We start from the raw sequence: 24,171 nt of genomic DNA, 5'->3' as shown, positions 1-24,171 counted from the left end.
GGATGAATATTAACGCTATCAAGACACTGTACCAGCAGACACAGCCTGCAACAGAAACAGGTGCAAAAAAAAAAAACAAAAAAAAAAAACAAAACCACATGGTCTGACCTTAAGATCTGCTAAGCCCCATGTGAACTAAGGCTGCCAGCCAGTCCTCGGGCAAGTATCCAGAATGCCCGCAGCACATCTGGAGATGTGCGAGGCTGGCAGGCCCATGGCAGCAGGAGGGACCACCAAGGGAAAGGACTGAGGCTGCCCGCCCCCGTTTGAAGAGGTCAGATGGACAGTGGTGAGGAAGGTTTCATTAACCCTGAGGTGCTCAAGTTCCTGCAGCTCATTTCTCCAGCAATGCGGGTAACAGTTTATTGCAAGAAAGACCTCTGGTGTGTGTTAGCAGAAGAGGTGTTGGAGAACAGGATCTCCCAGAAGGCCAAATTTTTGTGCAGCTACACATCGAACACCTGCTAAAGCCCTGACAAAGTCAGGAGGAGCAATGGGGGGAGCAGGGTGAGAGCGTAGGTGTGAGTAATGAGCTATCCAACTGTGAAAACATCTGCAAAATGACTGCAAATTAAAGGCAGTCCAGTGCAAGAAGAGGGAAGTTCCATGATGGAGCAATCGTTCTGCTATTTGGTTGCCTTCTCTCTCCATCTACCCTGCCTTTAATTTGAGAAGCAGACAGAGACAAAGCAAAATCCGCTTGGAATCCACCCTGCATCTGACCCACCATGGCCTCTCTTCCAGCCTCAAGCAGTTGTTTTCCACACATTCCACAAGGGAGCGGGTTAAATCCTATCACTGGATTTAATCACCTCTGCACAAATACCATCCAGGGTCTGAACTGCTCTTTGCCAGATTTGCCAGGCACCAGCTGCGACTCGGGCAAGACAGACCCTTCTCCAGGTCCCGTTTGCGCTGGGACCTCACCTGCTCGCTACGGTCCGAGAACAGAGGTGAACTCCCACTGCCCAAAATATACTGGGAGCACTTCGCTTGTCACCTAGAGTCAGCACGCACCTCAGCAACAAGCCTAATAGAGCCCATGCCAGACATTTGGCAACTCCAAGATGCTTAAACGTTTTAAAACTCAGCAGCACCAAAGGCAGGAGAGATGCAGCCTTCCTAGTTAGTACTCAGACCACACGCTGGCTGCGATATCTCTGGAAAACACAGGAGATCACAATTGTTATCCACACTTATGAATAAAATATTGCTTTTATTTTAGCAAAGTAACAAAGCTTATTTACAGATACAATAACTGTACATTCCAATTGAAAAACTGATAGCGCTTAAAATCATTAAAGCAAGTCACACACCGTCTGTTAGGAACACAAACAACTTCAAACCTCCCAACGCCTTCAGCTCCTGTCTTCTCTCAGGAAATCAGCTCATTTTGTTCTGAATGATTTTCTGCTGATTCTCAAGACATTCCTTCAGCTTGTCTTCAGTGAGCGTCAGCCTCTGCTCCAGGATGGAAACTGTCTGCAAAACAAAACGAAAGCTGCTGTTGAGCCACTCAAAGACAAGCTACGTATTGTACTCTCAGTGGGTAATAAAATGCCAAATTCACAGGAGTATTTTGAGGTATTTCAGGGCTGTGACTCCAGTATCAGCATTTTAGCAGGGCAGAGCCCCCCAAGACCCAACAGAGGCTGGCAGGCATGAAGCTCTCCTTGGAGGCACCACCAAGCACTCATTTCAGCACTCAGTGCTTTCAAATTTGGCTCTGCATCTCCCTTCATGGACAGGTCCTGTCCTTCCATGCTCATGCACCAGAGCCACCAGACACTGGAAAACCACCAGACACTCTTCTGCTGATGAGACACAGAGGTTTTGAACAGTTTTGCCCAGTTCTAGCTTTGATTTTGCCTCTTTGCTTCCGATTCTTTCCTCCCTTCCCTGAACACTGTCAGTTTGCTGCAATTAAAACATGCAAAACTCACTGGACAAACACAATGACAAGCAAGAAAACCCTCCCAGCGTAAGGCAGTGGAACAGGCAACAGAGGGGAATTGAAACCCAAAGTGGCAACATCAACCTCAACATAATGCTTAAATATTTTTGCCTAATGCAGTTACCCCACGAAGGATTGATGTATCTTTCTCCTCGAGCTGAAGTCGTCATGTACAGGATGCACAGGAAGAACATTTTAACCACGTGGCAATAAAAGCCTCTGCTGAAAACCTTTTATTGATCACTCCGAGGTAATCAAGGGACCAAGCTATGCAAAACCGCTTTCAGCTTCCAAAGGCACCGGAACAGCTGATAATAGGCGGTGATGATTTAATACTTTAATATCCATAAACTTATCAGCAACAATCAATAGCTTCACATTTTGAGCATTTTTACTACATAAATAACATCCTCTGTTAAAAACAAAGGATGTTCAGAACCTTGGACTTTAGTAAAGTAATTCAAATAAACTTGGACAACCACTGTTTGTATAGAAGTTATACATAGAAAACCTTTTAATAGCACGTTTCATAAGCACATCTCTAAGTGCCTGACAAAAGAAAGCAGGTCTCATTATCCCCATTTTACAGCTGGGGAAACTAAAGCACAAAGAGAGGAAATAGCCTGGCTAAGGCCACTCTAGTGACTGGGGAAAAGCCTCCCGTAAAGTGATTTGGGGAACGAGACGAACAGGGAGAAGGTAGAGAAAACAGACACAGTAAAAACACAACACCAAGCACTACGGCAAAGCCCTCTCCCTCTGCCATCTCACAAGATCATGTATCAAAGTCAGAAAGTGCCATGCATCGTGGCATTTACCATAATGCACTTTTTTCCCTCCTCAAACATAGTTCAAAGCTTACTTCTACCACACATGCACCGCTGACCTGTGAGGAGGCAGAAGAGCTAAATCCTGCTGCCTAATGCAGCACTGCTGCAACGGGAGAAAGCTTCACCTGAAAGAACAAACCCTGTGTTGCTTAAATATTCCCCATGGCTACGGCAATAGCTTCATTTAAGCTTTTTCCTCCTCTATTGCCACCCTTTTGAGGCACAAGAACTAAGTACACAGACAGCCAGAAGAAAACTTGTGGAGCCAGCAGGTAACATCCCAGGTGCCCCAGAGCCAGCAGGAGCCCTCCCATCTATCCAAAGGAGGGAGGATTTTATCTTTTTCCTGTATCCAGCCATGCTATTGCCTAGTGGCTGTCTTACAGAGGTCAGGAATAAAGCTGCTCAGGAGAGAACACAGCAGGCTGAATGTCTACCAGGGGTTTACAGCAAAGATCTTACCCTGCAAGCAACCAGACAGAGAGTGAAAAGCAGTAGGGATCCTGGTTTTTTCCATTTAAAAAAGAACTAGTAACTTAAGACTCGGTTAAAGAGGGGTACGTGTGTAAATCGTTGCATCAAATTTCCTTTAGAAAGATAATCAACTGAATTCACGTCCTGGTCACACTGCCCCACTAGAAGCAAAGCCCCAGATTACTTGTTGTTCCTATATCGCATGATTTACTGCCACCACGATCCCGTCGATACAAGTTAAGTGCTGCTACCATGAGACTAAGCGCAAGTAAAGCGGATTTCAGAAAGTGTTGAATTTGTGAAAAAGCTGTAAGGAAAATGTTTATTGGAATGGAAATTGCACGTAAGTATAAGCAGAAAACTTGTAGTGAGTATTTTTTGGAAACTAAAAGTGGAAAAGTAGCAGTCAAATGAAATCCAGGAAGTCCAAAGTAGGAACTGATGACTACAGTCCATTTAGACTTGAATATATGATGCCCAAAATACCCAGGGCATCTGACATCCTAGAAAGGTAAGGGAAAGCACAAGTACTGGCCAGCTGCTGTTAGTGCTCTATTGTAACTTACACATAAAAGAAAAGTTCCTTTATTAGCAGCTGACAGTTTTACAGTATTTCCATGTTGTCGTTTATAAAGTAAGTCCTTGCTGGCAGGCAAATTAAACTGCACTCATTCAACTCCTGCAAGTTTTTGCTATTGCTTTTCAGAAGACAACGAACCAACAATTAAGCCGAGGAGGAAAATACCGTTAGCCAGCTTCAGTGAGGATTCACTGGAGCCTCCTGTTGCGTCAGGAGCACAGTACACATCTCCATTAAGCACCAGGGAGTAAATGCTAGATAATTTATTAAAGTCCTGGCTCAAATTGGCAGAAGAATAACAACTTAGGCTTAACAAGAAGAAAGATCAACCTATTTTTTTTTTTAAGGAATATTTTTGACACTACAGTAATATACTGAGCATTACTATGGACACCATAACTGAATATGGAATTTTTCACACAAAAGAAAACGCACTTAAATCACTTTTACCAGCACTTCCTGCAACATTTCCCTTCATTCATCTTCTCGGTCCTCATCTAGAAAAACACCATACTCTTCTCCTTGGAAACATTAATGAGAAACTATGTAGAAAAAAAAAAAAGTTGCCTCCTGTTTACTTTTTAAGTTCTGGGGAATATTCAGCTCCATCCTCCCCAAGGACACCTAAACTGAAGTACCCAGCAGGCACGCTTGCTTACATGGCAACAAGCCCCCTGTGCTATTCCTCCAAGTTATTTTTACTCCCTTAACCCAAATAGTAGTGATTTGTGATGCTGTTCCAAGATGCTTTCATCAGTATCTTTTCCTTAGTCCCTGCTAAACATTCCTCTGTCTGATTACACAGCAGAGAATTTAAGAACCGCTGCCCTCAGGGTCGAGGCTTTTGCAGCAGCCCTGCAGGGGCAACGCAATCAGTCCTGCTTCTTTTGAGGACTACAGATAAGGGGAACGAGGTGCTAACCCAATGCCAACAGAAACCTGTTCTACAACTGCCAAAGGAAACCTGAAAAGCAAAGTCCAGAGGCCATCAGCAGCCCTCTCCAGCAGCGGTGGGAGTCCCTGCCAGGAGAGAGATCCACCTAGACAGACGGCTGCTCCTTAACTAAAGCGGTACTTGCCCCGGAGCTGAGGCAAAGCAGGCAAGAGCACAGGAAGGGTGGAATAACGTTATGGTCACACAGCGATAAGGGACAACTGTTCTGCAGGCAAAACCATGCAGCTCCTGCCCTACAAGCAGCACATGGGTTTCTCAGTATGCCACTCACACCAGCTTTGATTGAGTTAGCATATGTAATAGCATGGGGGACATAACACTGCTCCAGTTGACCACCACTAATTGCAGGACCCCCAAAAAACATGTATTGATACAACAGTTACTCAGATCAGGTGACAACAGCTTGGCTGAGCCTACAAGGGATATGATCCTGCACACTGACTGCAAAGGAGATGTGCTCTTGGCTACATGCAAAGTATTAGACTTGCACTTCTACTCCTGTGATCATTTCATAACATAAAATCCATCTCTCCATTGATCTCAAAGTAGGTAGAAGTAGTTTACTAGACCCCAGTTATTGCATGTGGATCACTAAAATGGTACCTCCAACACCTGCTGAACACAGTCCGGAGCATACATGAAGCCCTATGCAGAGACAGGAATTAGCAAATATCCAGGTAAATTAAGCATAGGAGCCCTTTCTCTAAACTAATGGAACAAGTGAAATAAACTATCAGAGGCAGGGTTTGCGCCAGGGTAGCCCTACCTACCTTTTACAGAAAAAAATAAAATAAAATTAACTCCTTCCACCGACTATAGTTTAAAATAACATGTTTCTGCTGCAAGATTAAAAGGCCCATGGGAGAACTTGGGCAAAAGTCACTCTGAGGTTCAAGCATGAAGCTGTCTGGTAAGAAGCAGCCTTTCCTCCTATCGTACTAAGTTTTGCCCCGACTGCTGTTGGCTTCCCTTCAATCTCAGCAGCTGCACATAGTGCAACTGAAAGCAGACCCCTGCTATTAGTAAGCACGCCTTAAGAAAGCCGGGCTGCCCTCCTCATGCCCAAGTTCTATCTTCATGCAGTTTTGAGATGGGACCCAAACCAGCTACTGCCATTCAATATGCTCTGAAGCATTTTCAGCAGAAGTTGGCAGTTTGGACTAACTGAAGAAGTCTGAGAGTATAAGGCGGCATGAAGCCTTCGCAGTTATTAACACTTTATGTAGCAAACAAATGCATGCCAGGCTCTCTGCGTGCTGGGACTAGCCTTACGCTAGTGGTCGAAGCCTTAATCTCAGACATCAAATACACAATTAAGGCTTTTTTTTTTTATGTGAAATGATTTCTAAAGAAATGATAGCTCCTCATCCGCTCAGACTAAAACAAGATCTGCTACCCCAGAGACATTTTAAACAAGTTCTGTAGCTCCTCACCATCTCAGTTGCTTTGAATGCAAACTCTAAGGTGAATTCTCACAAAGCCTATTTGCATAGAATATTTCACACCAGGCTGATTTACAGATAGGGTATTGATGATTGCAGAATTAAGAAGATAGTTCATATCCTGCTTTAGTCTTCCCCTCGATGTTTGTTCACAAATTTTCCTGGGTTTACTTTGTAACATGCTTCAAACTCCTCAAACTTTTACATTTGTTACTACAAAGCACTTTGCTCCAGTGTGGCTACACAGGAACATACTGGTTAGTGCTGCTGTACAGCTGTGCGTTAGGAAGTCCCACAAGCCCCCTCAACACGTTTTGCACATTCATCCAATATCACTGTTGTCTTAGGTGGATTAGGAGAATGTGACTATGCCTGCAGCTGTGCAAATACTTCATCAGGATCCCTATGCAGAGCTCCAGATCTGCTCAAGAAGTTGTGTGGCTAAAAAACCTCATGTCTGTTCTCCAGCACAGGGCACAAGAGCTCATAGTCCCACCAGCTCTCTTCATCCAGTCCATGTGCTACTCATAATACTTGAGGAAAAAAAAAAAATAATTTTTTTTTATATTTAGCAGCCCAGAGCACTGCAAGAAGGAACTGGGTAGTTATAAAATTCAAAACCACTATTGCACAGCTGTCCCCTTCTCCTTATTACTGAGGGTGGTGAGGCACTGGAACAGGTTGCCCAGAGAAGTTGTGGATGCCCCATCCCTAGAGGTGTTCAAGACCAGGCTAGATAGGGCCACCATGGCCGGGGGGTTGGAACTAGATGATCTTCAAGGTCCCTTCCAACCACATGACTATGATTATCAGCTGCCACCCCTCCACCTCATAGTACTCTCCACTTTCTACAGATCCTTGAATCACAGTTAACCAACCTTTTAACTAAATTATAGGAGCAGGTTTGGTCTACTGCATGAGTCTGCTCATGCAGAAGACTCGGTATGGCAACAAGTTATCATTCAGAGTGATCATTGTGCTTTCTACAGTAGGAAAACCATAAAAAAAAATACCTGAAAATGCTAGTATCATCCACTTTGCCAGATCAAGCAGCATGGTCAGAACCAGTATCATAGTGAAGAAAGGGACCTCGGAGGACACCAAATGATCTCCTTGGTATGAAATCAATCCCAGCCACAAAGATGATGAGCCACAGGCTCTGCCAGTTTCCTCTGTACAGTGTGGGGGACACAAGGCACACAAGCCACCTGTAACCCAGCATTTCCATTTACAGCCCTCTTACTAAAAATGTTTCAGCACACATTGCTGATGCTTCAGTTTTGACAGTTGATCATCCAAAGCTAAACTGATGGCACTTGTTTCTGATCCTGCAAGTTTCTGGAAGGGACTGGCTGCATCCTTCTGCACAGGTACGGACAAGACTCCCTGGTGCAGAGCTCGTAGACTTCTAGGGCTAGACCAGCACAGCTCAAGGGAGTCAGGAGACTTCAAGTTTCACCACACAGTATGAAAACACAGCAAGTTAAAAGTTATGACAAAATATCCAAGCACGTACCATGACAGTAACTGCACAGAGTTTAGCAACCCCAAAAAGACTAGAGCTCTCCCCCAACCACCAGGACTTCAAAGACTTCCCATATCCATCCCCTGCCAATCAATCTACCTCTTGAAAGGATGCAAATCACTCAGCTAAACTAACCCAGCTGCTGGTACCCAATGACTGAATAACAATTTATATTAATCTTCAAAGTCTGCTTATGAAAATAAATTGTGGTACATGTTCAGTATTCCTCCCCATTGAAGGATTACAGAAGGTTATGGTCCTATGGACCTTCACGGAGATGATCAGCACTTTTGATAAGCCAGCCTTTGGACAGTGTCCTGCTAATACAGCAATATCCCCAGGAGTGCATTTAATTTAGGCAGTCTTAGAAAGAAGAAAAATCTATTTGCAGAGACTTACTCTTTGTAACAAGAGTATTTTGAAAGTGAATTTCAAAAAAGTAGCTCTGATGACACCATACAGAGGACTGACAACAACCAGGGTACTTCACTTCAAGTGAAAGAGCAAAGGTACTGAATCTCTAAGAGACAGTTCCGACTAATGAGAAATAGCCTCTATGTCCTTTAAATTAGGATTTAAAAACCAAGCTCATCTGGCATTTCACAGATTTTTCAGATGTGAGATTTTTTTTTTTATTAGTGTTTTGGATTTCAAACTATTTCTTTTGGAATAAAGACTGCTTGTAGTTCTTCTCCCATGCGTTGGGTCCACCCGTAGCCAGTGAGTGTTCAGGTATTGAGAAGAACAACATTTAAACTCAGACATTTGTGCAAGGTAGAGGTAGCAGCACTTATGACCAAATGAAAGAAATAGATATATCTATCTTTATTCTTGACTTGTAACTACTTGAAGTCAAAAACATTTATTTTACTAAACCAGTTGCTTAATCTACATTCAATACCTCTGAGAAGGAGCCATTCATTCCTCACCAACACAGGCTTTGGAGAGCACATCTCAAAAAAAAAAAAAAAAAAAAAAAAAAAAAAAAAAGAAGAGTACCAAATTTGATTTTACTCGTTTTCATTAAAACTGAAAATGTTATGATTATAATTAACAAGCAATATACTTGTCCAAGTCTTTTTTTTATGCTGAAGGATTTCATTAAAAAAAAAAATTCTCCTCCCTCTGCAGTCTTTTCTGGAGTGAGATAATCCTTTAATCTCACATGAGCTAGATTGTCCTTCACTTCAAGCTTGGATTATTTTACAGATTTAACAAGTCTTCTCCATTTCGCTGTGTTGTTTTCTCCCAGCTCCAATGCAAGATTAGTTTGGGGAAGTATATAAAGCTGTTTCCTGTGGGTGGATTATCGCAGCTATTTATGAATTTTTACGCTAACCTGATTCTGAACTCTTCGTTTGGAGCAGACATCTTCCTTCCCACATAAAACCAACAGCTTTTGCCTCAGTGCCTGTTGCCCACCAGTGCTATGGATTAACACTACACATGTGGCAGCTGCAGGTGTTTGGAGTGAGGGCAAGAGTATACAAACCCTTTGATGATGATCACTGCAAACGCAAGTATTCCACTGCAGCCAAGATGGTTACTCACAGATATCTTTTCATAAGTGCAGTTCAGCTGCAAGTGCAGAAAATATATTTGAACCAAGTAAACTCTTAATAGCTGTTTCGGCTTTCTGTTTCAGCCAAAAACCACCTTTCTGTTCCAGGAAGTTATCCAACAGATAAAAATCACCTTGGTTTTGCCTTAAACTTTAATATTCAGCCCACCTCTTTATATAGGCACCGAGATCCAGCCTTCAATAAAAAAAAAAATTAAAAAACATTTTGCATTTTCCTCCTTTTCACATCTCTGCAATGCCAGTAAAGAACAGGATTTTTAAACACTGAGACACTGACAAGATACTAAGCTGCAGGAAAGGGAGGAGCAAAGCGTCTATATCACACATTCGTTACTCTCACCTTCCTCATTCCTTTGCCAGATTTGAATCGCCTGCTTTCCTACAGAGGGACACCAGAGTATCTTTAAGTAATCCAAAACTACTGGAAACAACCATCTTATGTCTAACTTCATCCACCCTTCAAGGCAGCAGAATTATTAAGCAAGTGCTACTCTTGAAAAAAGGCAGTCCAAACATTAACTTCTTTATTTGAATGGGAAGTATGGACAACCACAAACCATGCTTAGAAAATACATAAAGTTCCTGTCAGGTGACATTAGACCACCTTCTTACAAGTAAAAGAAAAGATGTGCTGACAGTTCTGGTGAGGAGGAAGGGGGAGAAGGTTTCATTGAATCAAAAACCAGTTTAAAGAAAGTTGCCAAAGCATTAAAGAATAAAATCATAGCACAAAGTCAACAACGAAATAAAATGAAGCTTCGTAAAACCCGAGGGGGGCATATCTACTCGCTACAGTGGTTACTGTCAGATGTGGTATACAACAGCCACTAGTTTCTTCTGATCCATCTTTCTCTAACAAGAACTGACGTGCCTAACTGAAGGAGCAACCCCATTCAAGTGCCTGCTGCTGCGCGGGGCACAGCACCTCTACGGCCTCAGCGCTTCTACTCGCTGTTGGTGTCTGGCAGGAAGAGGACTCTCAATGGAATAAAAACAATCCCGCTGGCTCCAAGTACAGGATACCTCACTTCATCTGGAAGTCTACTGTCAACAGAGGGAAGGTGCTGATAATTGGTGAGCAGCAGACGATGCAGCTTCGAGTGTGCAGCTCAGAACAAAGCTGTGCACCGGCAAGAGATGACAGCCTTCAGCTGATGTCTTACTATTACCTCTTTCAGCAAAAGTTGAAAGTATTTTCTTTCCTTCCCACTTTTACATGATACCGAGTTTAGCATGATAAATTTTGAAATGATAGCTAAAGAAAAAAATTAGGAAAATAGATTACTTTTATAGTTGCATAATTTTCCAAAGTAGTTTAGCACAACTTTAAGTTTTCCCTCACTGGTACATTACATCATGTTAATACAGTGTTGGAAACTACAAGCACAAAGAGCGCAGGAACTCAAGGTAACACATCAGAAATATACCGTCTCCCACAGAGCTCACAAATTATACATTCCAGGAAAACCTGTGGATGGCTATGTCAATAGAGGGTTTCTGGAAATACCACAGGGACTCTGTCCTTTCTCTTCCACTGTACGGCCCTGCCTAAGCCATTAGTGTTCTCTTTAAACAAGCGCCACTCAGGAATTACGAAGGGATTATTTAGAGCAGAGTGCCAGGAGACTACCAGTACGTCCTCAGCCCTTCTTCAAGATGGGAAAAAATACTGACAGCTGTATGCATTATTTATGAAAGCTTTTTGTTATGTTTTTGAAGTAGCAGTGCTCTCTCCTTCCACCAAAAGGAGTCAGCAAGCCCAAAGTTGCCACGTAAAAAAACACACCATTGGTTTGTATCTGCAACGCGCAAGGGAGCAGCACCCAGTTGTGCCTTGGCAGAAGTGGCTAGGGGAAGACAACCACCCCCGGCTCTTTCTATTTCACCTGGATCTCTGTTCGCCATCAGCAAGCCATGGCTGCTCCTGGTCAACATCTAATGGCACGACAGAGGGGTTAAACCTGGCTCTATCAGAGCTGCATTCCTCTCTCTGTTATAGGCCATCACCATTGGGGAAAAAAAAAAAAAAAAAAAAAAAGTTTAGCTACATAAGCAGATGCCCTCCAGAGTCACTTTCCACAACTCTGCCTTGCTACTTGCCTGCATCCCTCCTCTTTGAGGAACCTGCTCCCTTACTCTAGGAATAAGGACTTCTTCCATGCTTATTTGCATTAGCTTGACTATTTGGTGTTGGTTTGTTTCACTGCTAAATATCAAAATCTTGGCATGAAAATGAAGAATTATGAAACCATTTCAACACTGTGTCAGGAACAGCTACTTGTACAAATGCATTAAAATGGTGTTAATACAAAACACAACATACAAAGATTAGAACCAATGGGAAATTAAGTACTTCAAGGATGGCAAAAAAAGCTACAAAAAAGGTAAAAGGTTGCTGAATGCAGAGTTACTCAAGGCAGGTTTCTGGGTTTTTTTACTATAATTTCAGGCCTATTTCCAATTTTATCCTATAACCTACTAATTTATTCCTCCCCCACTGATCTCAGTTTCTTTTTCTGCTAGGTTTAAAACAACATTTGGAATTTTCTACGGTTACACAATATCTTCGAGAGAGATGTTTGCATTGCTTATATCTAGTTTAAATCCCACACATACTGTTTACTGCAATATTTGCCTCCTCTAAACACCTATGAAGTTGAAAAGGAGCCATTACACATCCATCATCAGAAGTGTGGATCTGATTTATGTAATGAGAGATAACAATCACATTCCAAACTTACCAGGGAGACGTGAAAACAGTAATAAAATATTTTGTGTATGCACTGGGTTGCATTTTACTTACAAGCATGAGGGCCCGATGTCATACAAGATTTTTTGTCCCCCTCCAGTGTTCAGCATTTCAGAGATCACAGGATAAGTGCTTTCTTGCATTTCTGCCAAATGAACTTAAATACCTTTTGGTTTTCACGCTACACTATTTTAGACTGTCTGTAGTCCTGGAATGCTTTTTAGTCCCTAAATCTGCCCCACTTCAATCCCCTGATGGGCCCTCCAACCCCTCATCTTACACTCTTTGACATGTACTTCTTCAAGAGCAGAGCGCTAACTCAGACTAGTAATCAGTATGTTCAATACCAAACGTTCAAGACCTGCTTCTTCCTCAGAAACAACATTCAAACTCACAGAAAAACCCTCCCACATGGATTTTCGCATCCTATGACCATGGTCCCATCTACAGGAGATCACCAATGCTTACTATCCCACGCTTTCCCCCTGCTTCTCACAGACTTCAAAAATACACGATGAAATTCAGCCCCAGACAATGATCAGAAATGGTATTTTTTCACAGAAGCAATGAGCAGCTATTTAGTTAAACAAAAAAAAAAGCTCTATCCCCAAATTCTTAAGTGAACGCATACTGTGATGATCACCATTAACAGTTGGTACTGTTCAAGCATTGCTTAGTGACTCTGACGAAGAACTGTGTGTTAATACTTTAGCAAAGGATCAGTTGTTCACAAGCTGTGGGTGAAAGGCATGTTTCAGAGATGAGGCACAGAAGGGCCCAGACTTGTTGATGGGAGGAGAACACCGCAGAAATTGGACTGTGTGGGTGACTGTTGGGTGGGGGAACGGAGCGGGATCTGAACAGAGTTTACCTATAGACTGCAGTATAATGGAGGAGGGAAGAGAGACAGATTATTCACCAAAACAGTCCTACTGCCAACCACTCTTTTAGGCATCACCTTAGATAAACTGTGGCTAATACCAGCGGGTACCAGAGCTAGCTCAAGTAGCGCTCTGCTATACTGCAGTACAAAGGAATCGGGGGAAGAGCAGGGCCTGCGTTGGAAGTCGATGGGAGGGAACCGATAGAGATAAGCTGACAAGCAGATGAAGATAGATTTATCAAAAAAACTACTAAAAAGCAGAGGTTCTGAATTAGCCATACTTTTTTTCTATGAAACTATTGCAAAATATTCCGTTCTTCCAATCAGAGGTACCTTTTTCAGTGCAAAATCAAATAGCAAACCGTACCTGAGTCAGAACATCCAGCTGTCCCATGATGTGCTCCAAGGTATTTGCGAGACTGGTCTCCTCCTCTTGCTGCTCCTGGTTCCTACCAGGATCCTGAGTTTTTGTTTTCTTAAGATGAACACCACAATTCATTTCTGATTGCTAGAAAAATAAACACACAACCTGCTATTGCGATGCAAACAACTGGAGAAGGATTACTGTTTCATGAGGGTAAACAGTAGAGAACAGTTTATGTTGGGACAGTCTATGCTATTAAAACAGGCAAAAAAAGAACAGGAATTGTTTGTTCTTGCCACAGTTTAAAAAGGAAAAACTGCTGCAGACTTGCCTGTCTTTACCCCCTCCCAGGTGGAGTGGGGTTTTTTTTGTTGTTTTCAGGGCAAGGGTTTGTTGGGGAGCTTTATTTGTTTGCTTTTAAACCTTCCTCAGGAAAGGCAAACCTTAGATAACAACCTTGAAGCAATCCTGCAAGGTTCAACTTTTGTATGTGCAAAGAGCTTTGGCATGCTCATGTGGTACACAGGCATAGACTGCACAGGTAAACGAAGACTTACTGGAGCCACATGGAAGCACTACATCCAAATTAAAAGAATTAAGTAAGCTACCCTGAGAGAAGTCCAATTATTTCACTCCAACAGTAAAGTAAAAGCTTCTCTCCATGTTTGGCAGTTGTAAGAAGGCAAGGATGCCGTACCACAGTTAAGTTCAGCAGAAGCAGGATGTTCTAATATGCATTATAACAGGCAGGTTTGATTTAGTCATTTTAATTTTGTTTATATCTTGAACTGGTTTTCCCTCCTCAATGAGGTTAAGAACAAGCTTACTTTGAAGTTTCAATTTCAACTGGTTTAGTTATGCAAGCTTGAATATTTCATTCAGAATAAATTAAGTTTTAAGAGCACAAATGAAACTACTAGAGAACTTATTCTTCTTCCCTTGTCTTTCAAAATGGTACTTTTCTTCTAGAACAAACACTATTTGCATTATTTATCTGCATTACCACCAGTAGATGTTCAGAGAAGTTTATCTAACTAACCAAGGTAGCCAACTGATTAAGCAATTGCAGACTTAAGTTTCTCCGTTTACACTAACAGACAAGATTTGAATCTACAGCCAAGATCACAGCACTCAAAACGTAGTTCTCCATGGCCCGATGCCCAGTGCAGCTCCATCCCATGCACTTATTACTCACATAAACGACTCAAGTTCGCAAATCAACAAGGCAGCAAGGAATTCTGACAGAATGAAAAATGGTCTCAAAGTTCTCCCACATGTACTTTTTCTAAGCAAGAAGTTAAGAGTTGCCTCCATCTCTTCTCTCATACACACTATCGTGAATGCATTTCTCATCAGCGCTGCACTGATTTACCTGCTCAACTCTATATTTGATTCCAGGTGTTTGCAGATGTGCAACTAAGCTGCAACAAGACCTCAGAACAGCTCACAACTTTAAACCCTAAACTGTTTAGTGCATTATGAAGATACATATACACACATACAAAAAAAATTATATATTTAAAAAATAAATATATATTAAAAAAAAAAACTTGTGCTGCTGGGAGTCACTGATTTAGGCCACAGAAAGGCTCCCAAGGCTGAGGTCCAGCCCAACAGTTAGGCAAAATAAGAAATAAGCAGTGCAAAGAACAGAAACGTGACTCCACAGGGAAGCTGAAGATGGGGGGGGAAAGGAGAAGAGAGGGGAAAAAAAAAAAAAAAAAAAAAAAAAAAAAAAAAAGAGGCCACAGCAATAGTCAGCTTTGACAGAAGAATGGCTTGCTGCTCTCTACTAACTGCTAGTAAAGGCCAACCATTCTCCCAGCCCCTGCCAACCAAACTACCTTCATCCAGCCAAGCATCACGAGACCAGTTTTGCATAAGGAGCAGGGAAGGAAGGGAAGGGTTTTAAAGGATACACACAACAACTGCTCCACAGGGATCACTGTGTTACACCACAGGCTTGGGATGCAGACGGGTAGCAGCGGTACCAGCCACGTCAGCCTCAGCTAATTTGTGTCCTCCCACTTGCTTGGATAATTTGGATTATCTACAGGCCCTTGGCCAACACAGCCCACATCCCGGGTCACACTGTGCAGCCCCACGTGGAAGCCACACTCAAACTGCTCCTGTGCTGCAAGTAGCCCAAGAGCCTCATGTGCTCACCGATGCATTGATTTAATCAACTAAAATATGCTCTTGCAGAGACAAAATAAAGCCAGCCTTACAAAGCTGCTGTTTGCTTTTTAAAAGTAAAAACAAAAAACCAAAACACTGCTTTTCAATAGGTAATTAGCATTAAAAAGCATGTTTTCTTATTTTAAGGCTGACTATCATATTTTGATGATGTAACTGTAGGCCAGTCAATCACGGCACAGCAGAAATTTTGAGTGAGCTAACTCCGCACACAACCTGCACTTAAAAACCCCAAATGATGATGAGCTATCCACTTCAAAACCCATTAGAACAAGCTGACTCACAGAAGCAGAAAAATGACTGTACCAACATATTTTCTCCCTCTATCTTTATAGCATATGTCAGACAGCTTTTCACAAAAGGCTGCTGGGTTGAACTCAGAGCCGATATTCTCTTTGCTACAGTCCACAAAGTTTAAGAGTTTGGCATATTTGCAAGGGTAATATTGCATAGATGTTCCCACACCTGATGCTTTAGAGGTCCAGTAGTCCCTTATCACATCAAGTTGAAGCCAAAGGTGGCAGCAGCTGTTTATCACTACATTCTGTTGATTAGCTCACAGGCTATGTATGACCCCTGTGAAAAACCAGGTAAATCACCTCCACGAAGCCCGTGGGGATTCCTCAAGGCACTCTGAATGGTGGCAACACCCCCAAGAATAGAAGTATACCTACATTTAAAAATAGAAACATGCCAATGGGGCATACTGCTCCATTTCAACCACAGCTGCTTGAAAGGTTGCTTATAGCCCATCATCATCATCAAGAAGATAAGTTGTAACTAGTGCCTTCAGCAATGAAGTTTGAGTTCATCTACCTAAACTAGGGACGCATCCAGCCAGCAAATAAAAAACAACAAAACTATGTCAATGTGTCATGGAGAGCTACTTCCAAAAAAGGGAGGCTCTCAACTGGCCAGGGTCTTTGAATATTCAGTTCTGGGCACCCACACATCCTACCTAGCCTACCCTGCCACAGCAGGTGCAAAAAGCAGGTATCTACCACCCACACCTACAGACAGCACTCTGAATCGCTGCCCACAAACAGGCAGGCAGAGAAGCTGAAGTCAGTTCGCTCTAGCTTCTTACTCATCCCACCCGCCTTGATGGCGTCAAGCTGCAAGCTGAAGTCTGAGACCCGTCCAAGTAGGCTTCTCAGAAGGGCCCTACATAGAGCATTCAAGAAGGGTTAAGCCTGGATTTGCCCAGTGTATGCATGTCCAGCACAAGGTGGAGCTCACGGAAAGTGCCTGCAAACACTCAGCTAGGCACACGCAGAAACACCACAAGCTGTAAATGCAGCCCATGATGTGCAGAACAGCAGAAGGACAAAAGCAAAGGACTGGCTGATGGCCAACCCAGACAAGGTGGACACGCACGCTTCTGCATCTCACCAAGGCAGAGCACTTTCCTTTGCACGGGTTAAAGCAGAGCATTTGCTTCCATCTGGATCAGATTCACTAATTTCAACTCACTTTTTTTTTTTTTTTTTTTTTTTTGAAGAGGCTGAGGAGCCCAAGTAGGGATATTTGTACTGACATTGTGCAAAGCATGTCCCTCTGCTCCCAGCTAACAGAAGCCTTGCAAACAGAGGGGAAAAGTGATACCATGGCCTCAAGAAAAAAAACCAGGGGGTTTTGTTTCGTTTTTTTTTTGTTGTTGGGTTTTGGGTGGGTGGGGTTTTTTTTTTGTTTTGTTTTTTTTTAATCCTTCATGCCAAAGACTCAACTACAGTCAAGGAAAGCTTTGGCTACTAAGAAAGCACAACTGGGACTTCACAGGGCAGATGCTGGGGTGTTTTACAAGTATCCTGAATCCGAATGGACATCCAGAATTTCCCAATCCAGGGGACGTTAATTTTAGAAAGCTGCCAAAACTTTTAATGAGCTCAAACACATTCCTCTTTTAAAAAACTGGAAAGAGTGCAATGCTCAAAGGGACAGGTTGTCTGCCATAAGCACTCACCTGCACTTCTGTTATAGTTGAAATACAGCAGTGACATCAGTTGAAGATGCATTACAAAGGCAATAAGGCCGCCTCTACTGAATCGTTAGGACAGCTTCCAAATTTGACAGTGGTAAGCATCACTGCGGGGTCCATCAGGGGAAACTTTGCCCTTTACATTTTTAAAAAGAGGGAAATGTTTGAAAACTTCCCCTACAGACTACAACTTGTACTTCCTACTAAATTAATGGCCAGGACATTTAAAATGAAATGTGCACCCAAGCGAGGGAGAAATTAATTGCCCCCAGATTTCATAAAAGAGGATTAAAATTCATCCCTGCTACTGTCCATAAGAATGAAGAAGAAAACTCACAAACTGAACTAAAGCCACCCTTCTCACAATCACAATCTATATCATGTGGTGATCCAGCCACTAGTGATTTAAATTCTAACAGATTTTTGCAAAACTATAGAAAGAGCTCTGATGTATGCATTGGCTTTGTGACAGTCTCAGTACTGATGAGCATCACGAGTACAGAGACAGACACCTGTGCTCCCATCTGACTCACCTGCAAGGTAAAGTGCCAGCTGAATCCTGGGGACAGGCACCAGAAACAGTGACGCTGCTGCAGAGGTTTAATTTATTTTAGTCAGAGTTCAAGTGCACAATTTACTCTGCACAACCAAACAAATGTATTTGCCATTAAATATCTTATTACAACATCTGCTTATTAAGCACTGGGAGTATAGCAAGCAGCAGCTGAACATTAAAGGAAGAATAGATGAGCAGTTTCAGAATACAATACATCTCTGTGACAAAGGGAAAACAGAAGTGATTTATTTATAGCAACCACTTAAAGACAGCACAGTGCAACTACTTGGGGGAAGGGGAAAATTAATCAGCATTCATTCCAGAGGTCTCTTACTGAGCCTCTTATGAAAATTCTTCTGGCTAAACAGCATTCTGACCAACTATTACAGTGCTCATCTGGGGTGGGGGGCAAGCGTTAACCACACAGGCACATATATACCCATAGTAAAACTGCAAGGGACAATTAAGAAAATGCCATTTTGCTTTCTAAATGGTGATATTTAGAAGATATCTTAACAGGATAATCACCTATCTGAATTTTACATCTACTAATAAAAAGTAAGATCCTTATAATTCAGTCCAGAGGAAATATTTCGTTTCCCTTCACCACCCCTTATTAGAGGGGAAGAACCGAGTGGTGCATAGAGGGTAGGTTCTGCTCTACCTTTCAGTCCCTTCAAATCAATGTCCACAGTGTATTTACTGTTTTGGGTTGGTTGGTTTGTTTTTTTTAAAAGAGAATATGATGTTAATAAGAATTAATTTTCAAGTATCTAGAAAGATGGCATTCCCTTTAAGCAACACATACATCTGGTGTATTCAATACAGACATCCAATTTATTAAAATTCACTAAATGCAATTAAATTTGCCATCTCAGCTGAAAAAAAAAATTCCCTAGGAACAACAGAGAGAGAGGAGAAAACTCCCAGAAATTATGTACACTGTTTATTCAGACCCAAATTCTACTTATGGAAATGACAGAGAAATACCATTAAAAGTCTTCTATTTCGAGGAGTCATTCTCACCACAGGTAAAGCGGTATTTTAAATGTGTTCCCAGAGAGCAACAGTGACATCCAGTGGAAGCACATTAGCTTAAAGGTAAGCTTCACAGGAAGGTCAGATGGAGTAGTACACCATGCTAGATGGGACAACTCATTAAGAACTGAGAGGTAACCTCATTTTTCCCTGCTACATACAAAACGTGATTGACTGAACACAGCTCTCCAAGCACAAACACATCTCTCTGGACTGGAAAAGCATCCCCCTCTTCAAGGCAGCACTGAAATTTCTGGAGCAATCACATTCTTCCAAGACTTGCATTACTCCACGTTTACTATCCAGAGCAGCATAGGGTAACAACTAGAAATAGGATACAAGTGAAATTAGTTTTTTGTGAAACAATTCAAAGGACCATTCAATTCCTGCTTATCTCTTATTCCAGGATTTGAGTTTTGATAGTGGAAGGGGATTTGGGAGGGAGGGCAAGAAAAAAAAAAAAAAAAAAAAAAAAAGAGGAAGGGAAGTGAAAAGAATATTACTTGCCTTTTATTTTTGTTTGCATTTCTGCTTCACACCAAAAAGTAAGTTGGGTTAGATATGCAAGAAGCCATAAATGATTTAGACAGAACCCTTCTCCCAATTGGTGCCACTAAAAATACCAACATTAAGACTTGGCACCTCTACAGTAATGGCCATGTTTTGCCATAGGCCAATAAATATTAAGTTTGTGATAACCCCAAGAAGAAATACCGTTAATAGGTACATCTCAAACCTCTTTAAATCCCAAAGCACTCTTGTGCCAAAGCCTAAGTGAATCACTGGCAGAGGCAGGCGGATGGAGTGAGGTTTGTGTATTTTAAGTGAAGCAGCACCATACCATCCAGCCCTGCTGACCAGGAAGAAAAGAAATAGGGGTAACAACTAATGGCCAGCTACAGTGCTCAAACATGCATGAAAACGGCCCGTCCACACATAGGAGACTGCACACAGACGGAAATTTGTATCTGCCTACAGAAATATCTCTTACAGATCCTATCTCTGCAAGCGATGCTGTTTGACAATCTCCAGCCAAGAGCAGGTCCTCACCCTGCTCCTGCCTGCCAGAAGGGAAGAACTGTTCCCCTCCCTTGTCTTCAGTGACCTTGCTCTTCTGGTTCACTGTCTGTTGGGACACTTAATTTACCTCTATGTTAAGTGTCACTTTTAAACCAAGACAGACATTAGTACCATGTTTTCAAGGTAACTTCAGGTAATAAGCATCTATGCAGACTCCTAAAAGCATCCAAGCTACACGCTGTCCATGCTTCATAGTTGGTTTGTACTGAGCACCACTATATACACACCATGGCATCAACTGGTTGCATGCCAGCTGAGATCAGGCTCATGAGGTTTTTTACTATCAGATCCTTATAAAAAGTTGAAAGAAAATAGATCCCCACACTGATTTCCAAGGAGGAGTGTACCTGGTACTGGAAGAAATGGAAGTTAACAGTTCCTGATAAACTCTGACAAAGAGGGACTGCCACAATCCAAACCCCACAAGGAACACACCTCTAGAAGCTGGAGTTTCCAAGTGACCAGTAATTAGTACAATTCACCATTAATTCACAGTCTTATTAAGGAAAAATACTAAAATAATAGGAACTAATTTTCCATAGTCAGCTCCTTTCCCATTTGAATTACTTTTTAAATAGCTAAAATCCCCTCTACAAACATTGAAAACAATAGGAAAGTTTTGCATGGATTACATTTCCAAAAGCACAAACGGCATTTCTGTGATGAGTGAAAATGGGAAAGTGATGCGAAACATTGAGAGCCCAGTGAAACAGTACATGGACAGGTAAAACTTAAATGACTATCAGCTGTTTAAAAAAAAAATAAAGCAGGTCTGTACTTAATGAGAAGAAAAAGCTACGGGTAGCCTTCAACATTTTAGACACTCTTAACATTTAACATTGTTTTTTCATACTTTTCTAGGCATTTTACTGCCCTTAACCAATTCTCCCCACCCATCAGTCCTAGTGTTTCGTTAGGAGATATGAAGAAGTCTTACAGAATTTAGGATGGAATTATTAAGCTTTGCTGTACAGGTGATACTCAATGGGCTACCCTAACACTGCTCCTGGAGATTTTGGTTACAAAAAAATCTCAGAGCAGTCCTGTGTGGAAACACGCCATTATAGGAACAGAAACGTAAATATGAGAAACATCGGTTTGAAGTTTCACCAATAATTGAGCTACTGTTTTCTGGCCCCTTTTAAGATCACTCTTAGGACAAACTCCCAAGAAAAGGCAGCCAAACACCGAAACAAAATGTTTGTCTTCAGCCTTGGGATATCCTGCTACAGGTTCTTTTATACTAAAAGCAACAGTCTCCAAGGCAAGAAGCAAAACACACACAGCGAGCTCCTGAAGTGTGAACAACAGCTTCCAGCTCATTTTCTTAATCAGAATCATTTGCTTCTTTCTAATGAAATATGCATATGATGTGTAACATACATATCATGTGCATGCCTATGTGTTACTTATGTATAAATAATGCCTGTTATGCATATACACGCATATGTAAGCATATGCAGAAACACACATAACATGCCTGTTTGTTATCACTCTTGCTTGAAGTTTGGACTTTAGCAGACAAGTTTGAGACCTTAGAAACTTTTAAAGCTTGAGCCATTTTCATCCATCTCAAAGCTGACACAGAATAGCAGCTTGGGAAAAAAAACACATAAATCTTGCCTCTGTCTCATCTCTTTGAATTATGACTCAAGCATTAAAACAAGCCACATACAGCTGCAACCTAAGTGGGTGAATTTACATTAATTAGCCTGAGATGCTGAACTTAAAAGGCAATTTTTATTCTGACCAATAATGACTTGTCAGGACTTGCCTTATTGTTCCAGAGCCTTAAAGAACAAATCTGTTTGCTGTGAGATGACAAATTAAAAGCTGATCTCTTATTTCTGACAAAAAAAAAAAAAAAAATCTTGTCAAACCAGAACACAAGGGAAAACAGCTGTGGCAGCCTGGCTGCTCCCATCCACCAACAGGCAAAGGTGTTGCAGTCATTCAGGGCCTCTTGGGAAGCCAAGCTGAAGGTGCCTGTACCCTGCCTTTTCCTCTGCCAAGCCCCTCATCAAGATAAGATATGAAAACTCTGATAAACAGCCTGTAACAATGGGGGGGGGGGGGGGGGGGGAATGTTAACACACAAAATCAAAGATGACATAAGCTTTCATTTGTCATGCACACCCTTCACTCCTTACATTGACCAGATCAAGAGAAAAGCAAACCCAAGTTTCAGGGGAAAGGGCAACGACTTAGGGGCAAAACCCACTAGCTTCTGGAAAATTCAATTTCACAGAGCAACAACAAAAAAAGCCAGAATAGAGTATTGGAAAGCTAGCCATTAACAGAGGCTTTCTGGAATATCTTCCAGAAAGAAGCTCTGATGTTAGATGTTTGTGAAGTAGACGGTCATTTAGTGGGGTGAGAGAAAACCATTTATTTCGCTCTGATGCAGGCTCACGGTCAAATTAAGATGCAGAAAATTGGTGAGAACTGCAGTGAGGCTTCACGAAGAGCACAGTCGACCAATACAGCTATCCAGTTCTGCTCAGGTAAACTCAGGCTTCCTGATATGAAGACACGTGGAGCTGTTGCTAGACTTTATTCTCCAGTGAATGAGCGCTGGACTCTAGCGCTCAGTTGGATCCAGCCTTTTCAATGATGAAACCAAGGGTTACTCCCTCAGGGGCTACCTACAAAACACATGATGCAACACTGATGCCTTCCTGTCTGGTGTTCTGGGCTGGAACCAGGTTATCTGTACTAGGGTGAAGGAGATCGGACAGACCTGTAAACAAAAACTTAGTCTTACATTATGTACCTCTTTTGTTAACAAGAATGCGTGTTTATAAATGAACGGGGAGCGTGCTCTTTCTGACTCACGTTAGCCATCCTTCCTACTAACCATACTACCACTGTGGGAAGAATGATTATTTTCCCAGAATCTGAGGATGCTGAACCAGGCAGGAAGAGATCAAGCAAACATTCTCAACTAGACAGGCTTGCTCACCATGACAGCTCCCTTAGTCAACTCAGTGTCCAGTACCTCTTGCGGATTAGAGTTCATTCCACTCTAAATCTCTGGTTTCCAGCAAGATGAGTGGAAGACACCACGGGAGCACACTTCTTGCTCAGAAAGAACTGTTGTCCAGCGAGGCTGTTGAGGCCCCATCCCTGGAGGTGTCCAAGGCCAGGCTGGACGTGGCCTTGGGCAACCTGGTCTAGTGGGAGGTGTCCCTGTCTATGGCAGGGGGGTTGGAACTCTATGATCTTCAAGGTCCTTTCCAACCTAAACCATTCTACGATTCTATTAGCTGTTCTTGCTAAAAGGACATGATCAATGAAAGAAAATTACATCCATCTGGCTCTCACAAGCTTTACAAGCACAGCCTCTTCAGGGACAGGCCAAGATAGAGTCCCAGCTTTGTCCACACCACAAAGGAGAGAGAGGAAAGCAGCCTTCTCCTCTGCTCCTGTTGAACCTCTGTCTCCTTGGAAAAAAAAAAAAAAAAAAAATACAAGGTCACACCTTGCAATAGGCTTACATGAGTGGGCTTACTTCAATGGAAGAAGAGCAAAGGTTACGCAGCTACAAGTAACCATCTGCAACTGTGCTGCTTGTGAAGGATGTGGGAAAGAGCTCCTGAGTATCCTGTGATCAGTCATAGGAAGACTCCTGCCCATCCCTATGAAGCTTCTGCTCAGACAGCCAAGCTGGGTAGGGAACAGTGGAAACATCTTGAACACTCACCACACTTGTTCTTTTAAGCAAGTAATCTACCTACTTACTCCAAGAGGAAGACAATCGTGTACCAGACTAAAGGTTCTTGGAGTGGGAATGCATTCTCAGAAAAACAAGGTGACAAGCAGGTCAGGAAAAATACTCATTTTGCAGACCACATTTATCCTGAAGGCTGAAGGTTGGATCCCCTGCTGTTGAATACAGGATTCCTCCCTTACAACTCTTAAAAATAAATAAATAGAAAGGGGTGGAGGAAGTGCAAACGACAACATACATTCACATCCAACTGCA

General features: G+C 42.2%; 1 protein-coding gene across 2 annotated transcripts in view; it reads right to left on the bottom strand.

Moving 5' to 3' along the window:
- Positions 1-1,196: 1,196 nt before the first annotated feature.
- The window catches only part of POC1A (POC1 centriolar protein A), a 63,260-nt gene continuing 40,285 nt past the window's right edge, over positions 1,197-24,171 (bottom strand). For both annotated transcript variants that reach the window (XM_082487838.1, XM_082487837.1), the window contains 2 exons: positions 13,342-13,482; positions 1,197-1,482 (listed from right to left, as the gene is read on the bottom strand). In XM_082487838.1, the coding sequence (XP_082343964.1) occupies positions 1,384-1,482; positions 13,342-13,482 (240 nt within the window). In that variant the 3' untranslated portion in view covers positions 1,197-1,383. The remainder of the gene's footprint in view (positions 1,483-13,341; positions 13,483-24,171) is intronic.

The sequence above is a fragment of the Vanellus vanellus genome, assembly GCF_965231255.1.
Source record: "Vanellus vanellus genome assembly, chromosome: 9".
NCBI classification, from domain to species: Eukaryota; Metazoa; Chordata; class Aves; order Charadriiformes; family Charadriidae; genus Vanellus; species Vanellus vanellus.
This window is presented reverse-complemented; position numbering and strand designations above follow the sequence as displayed.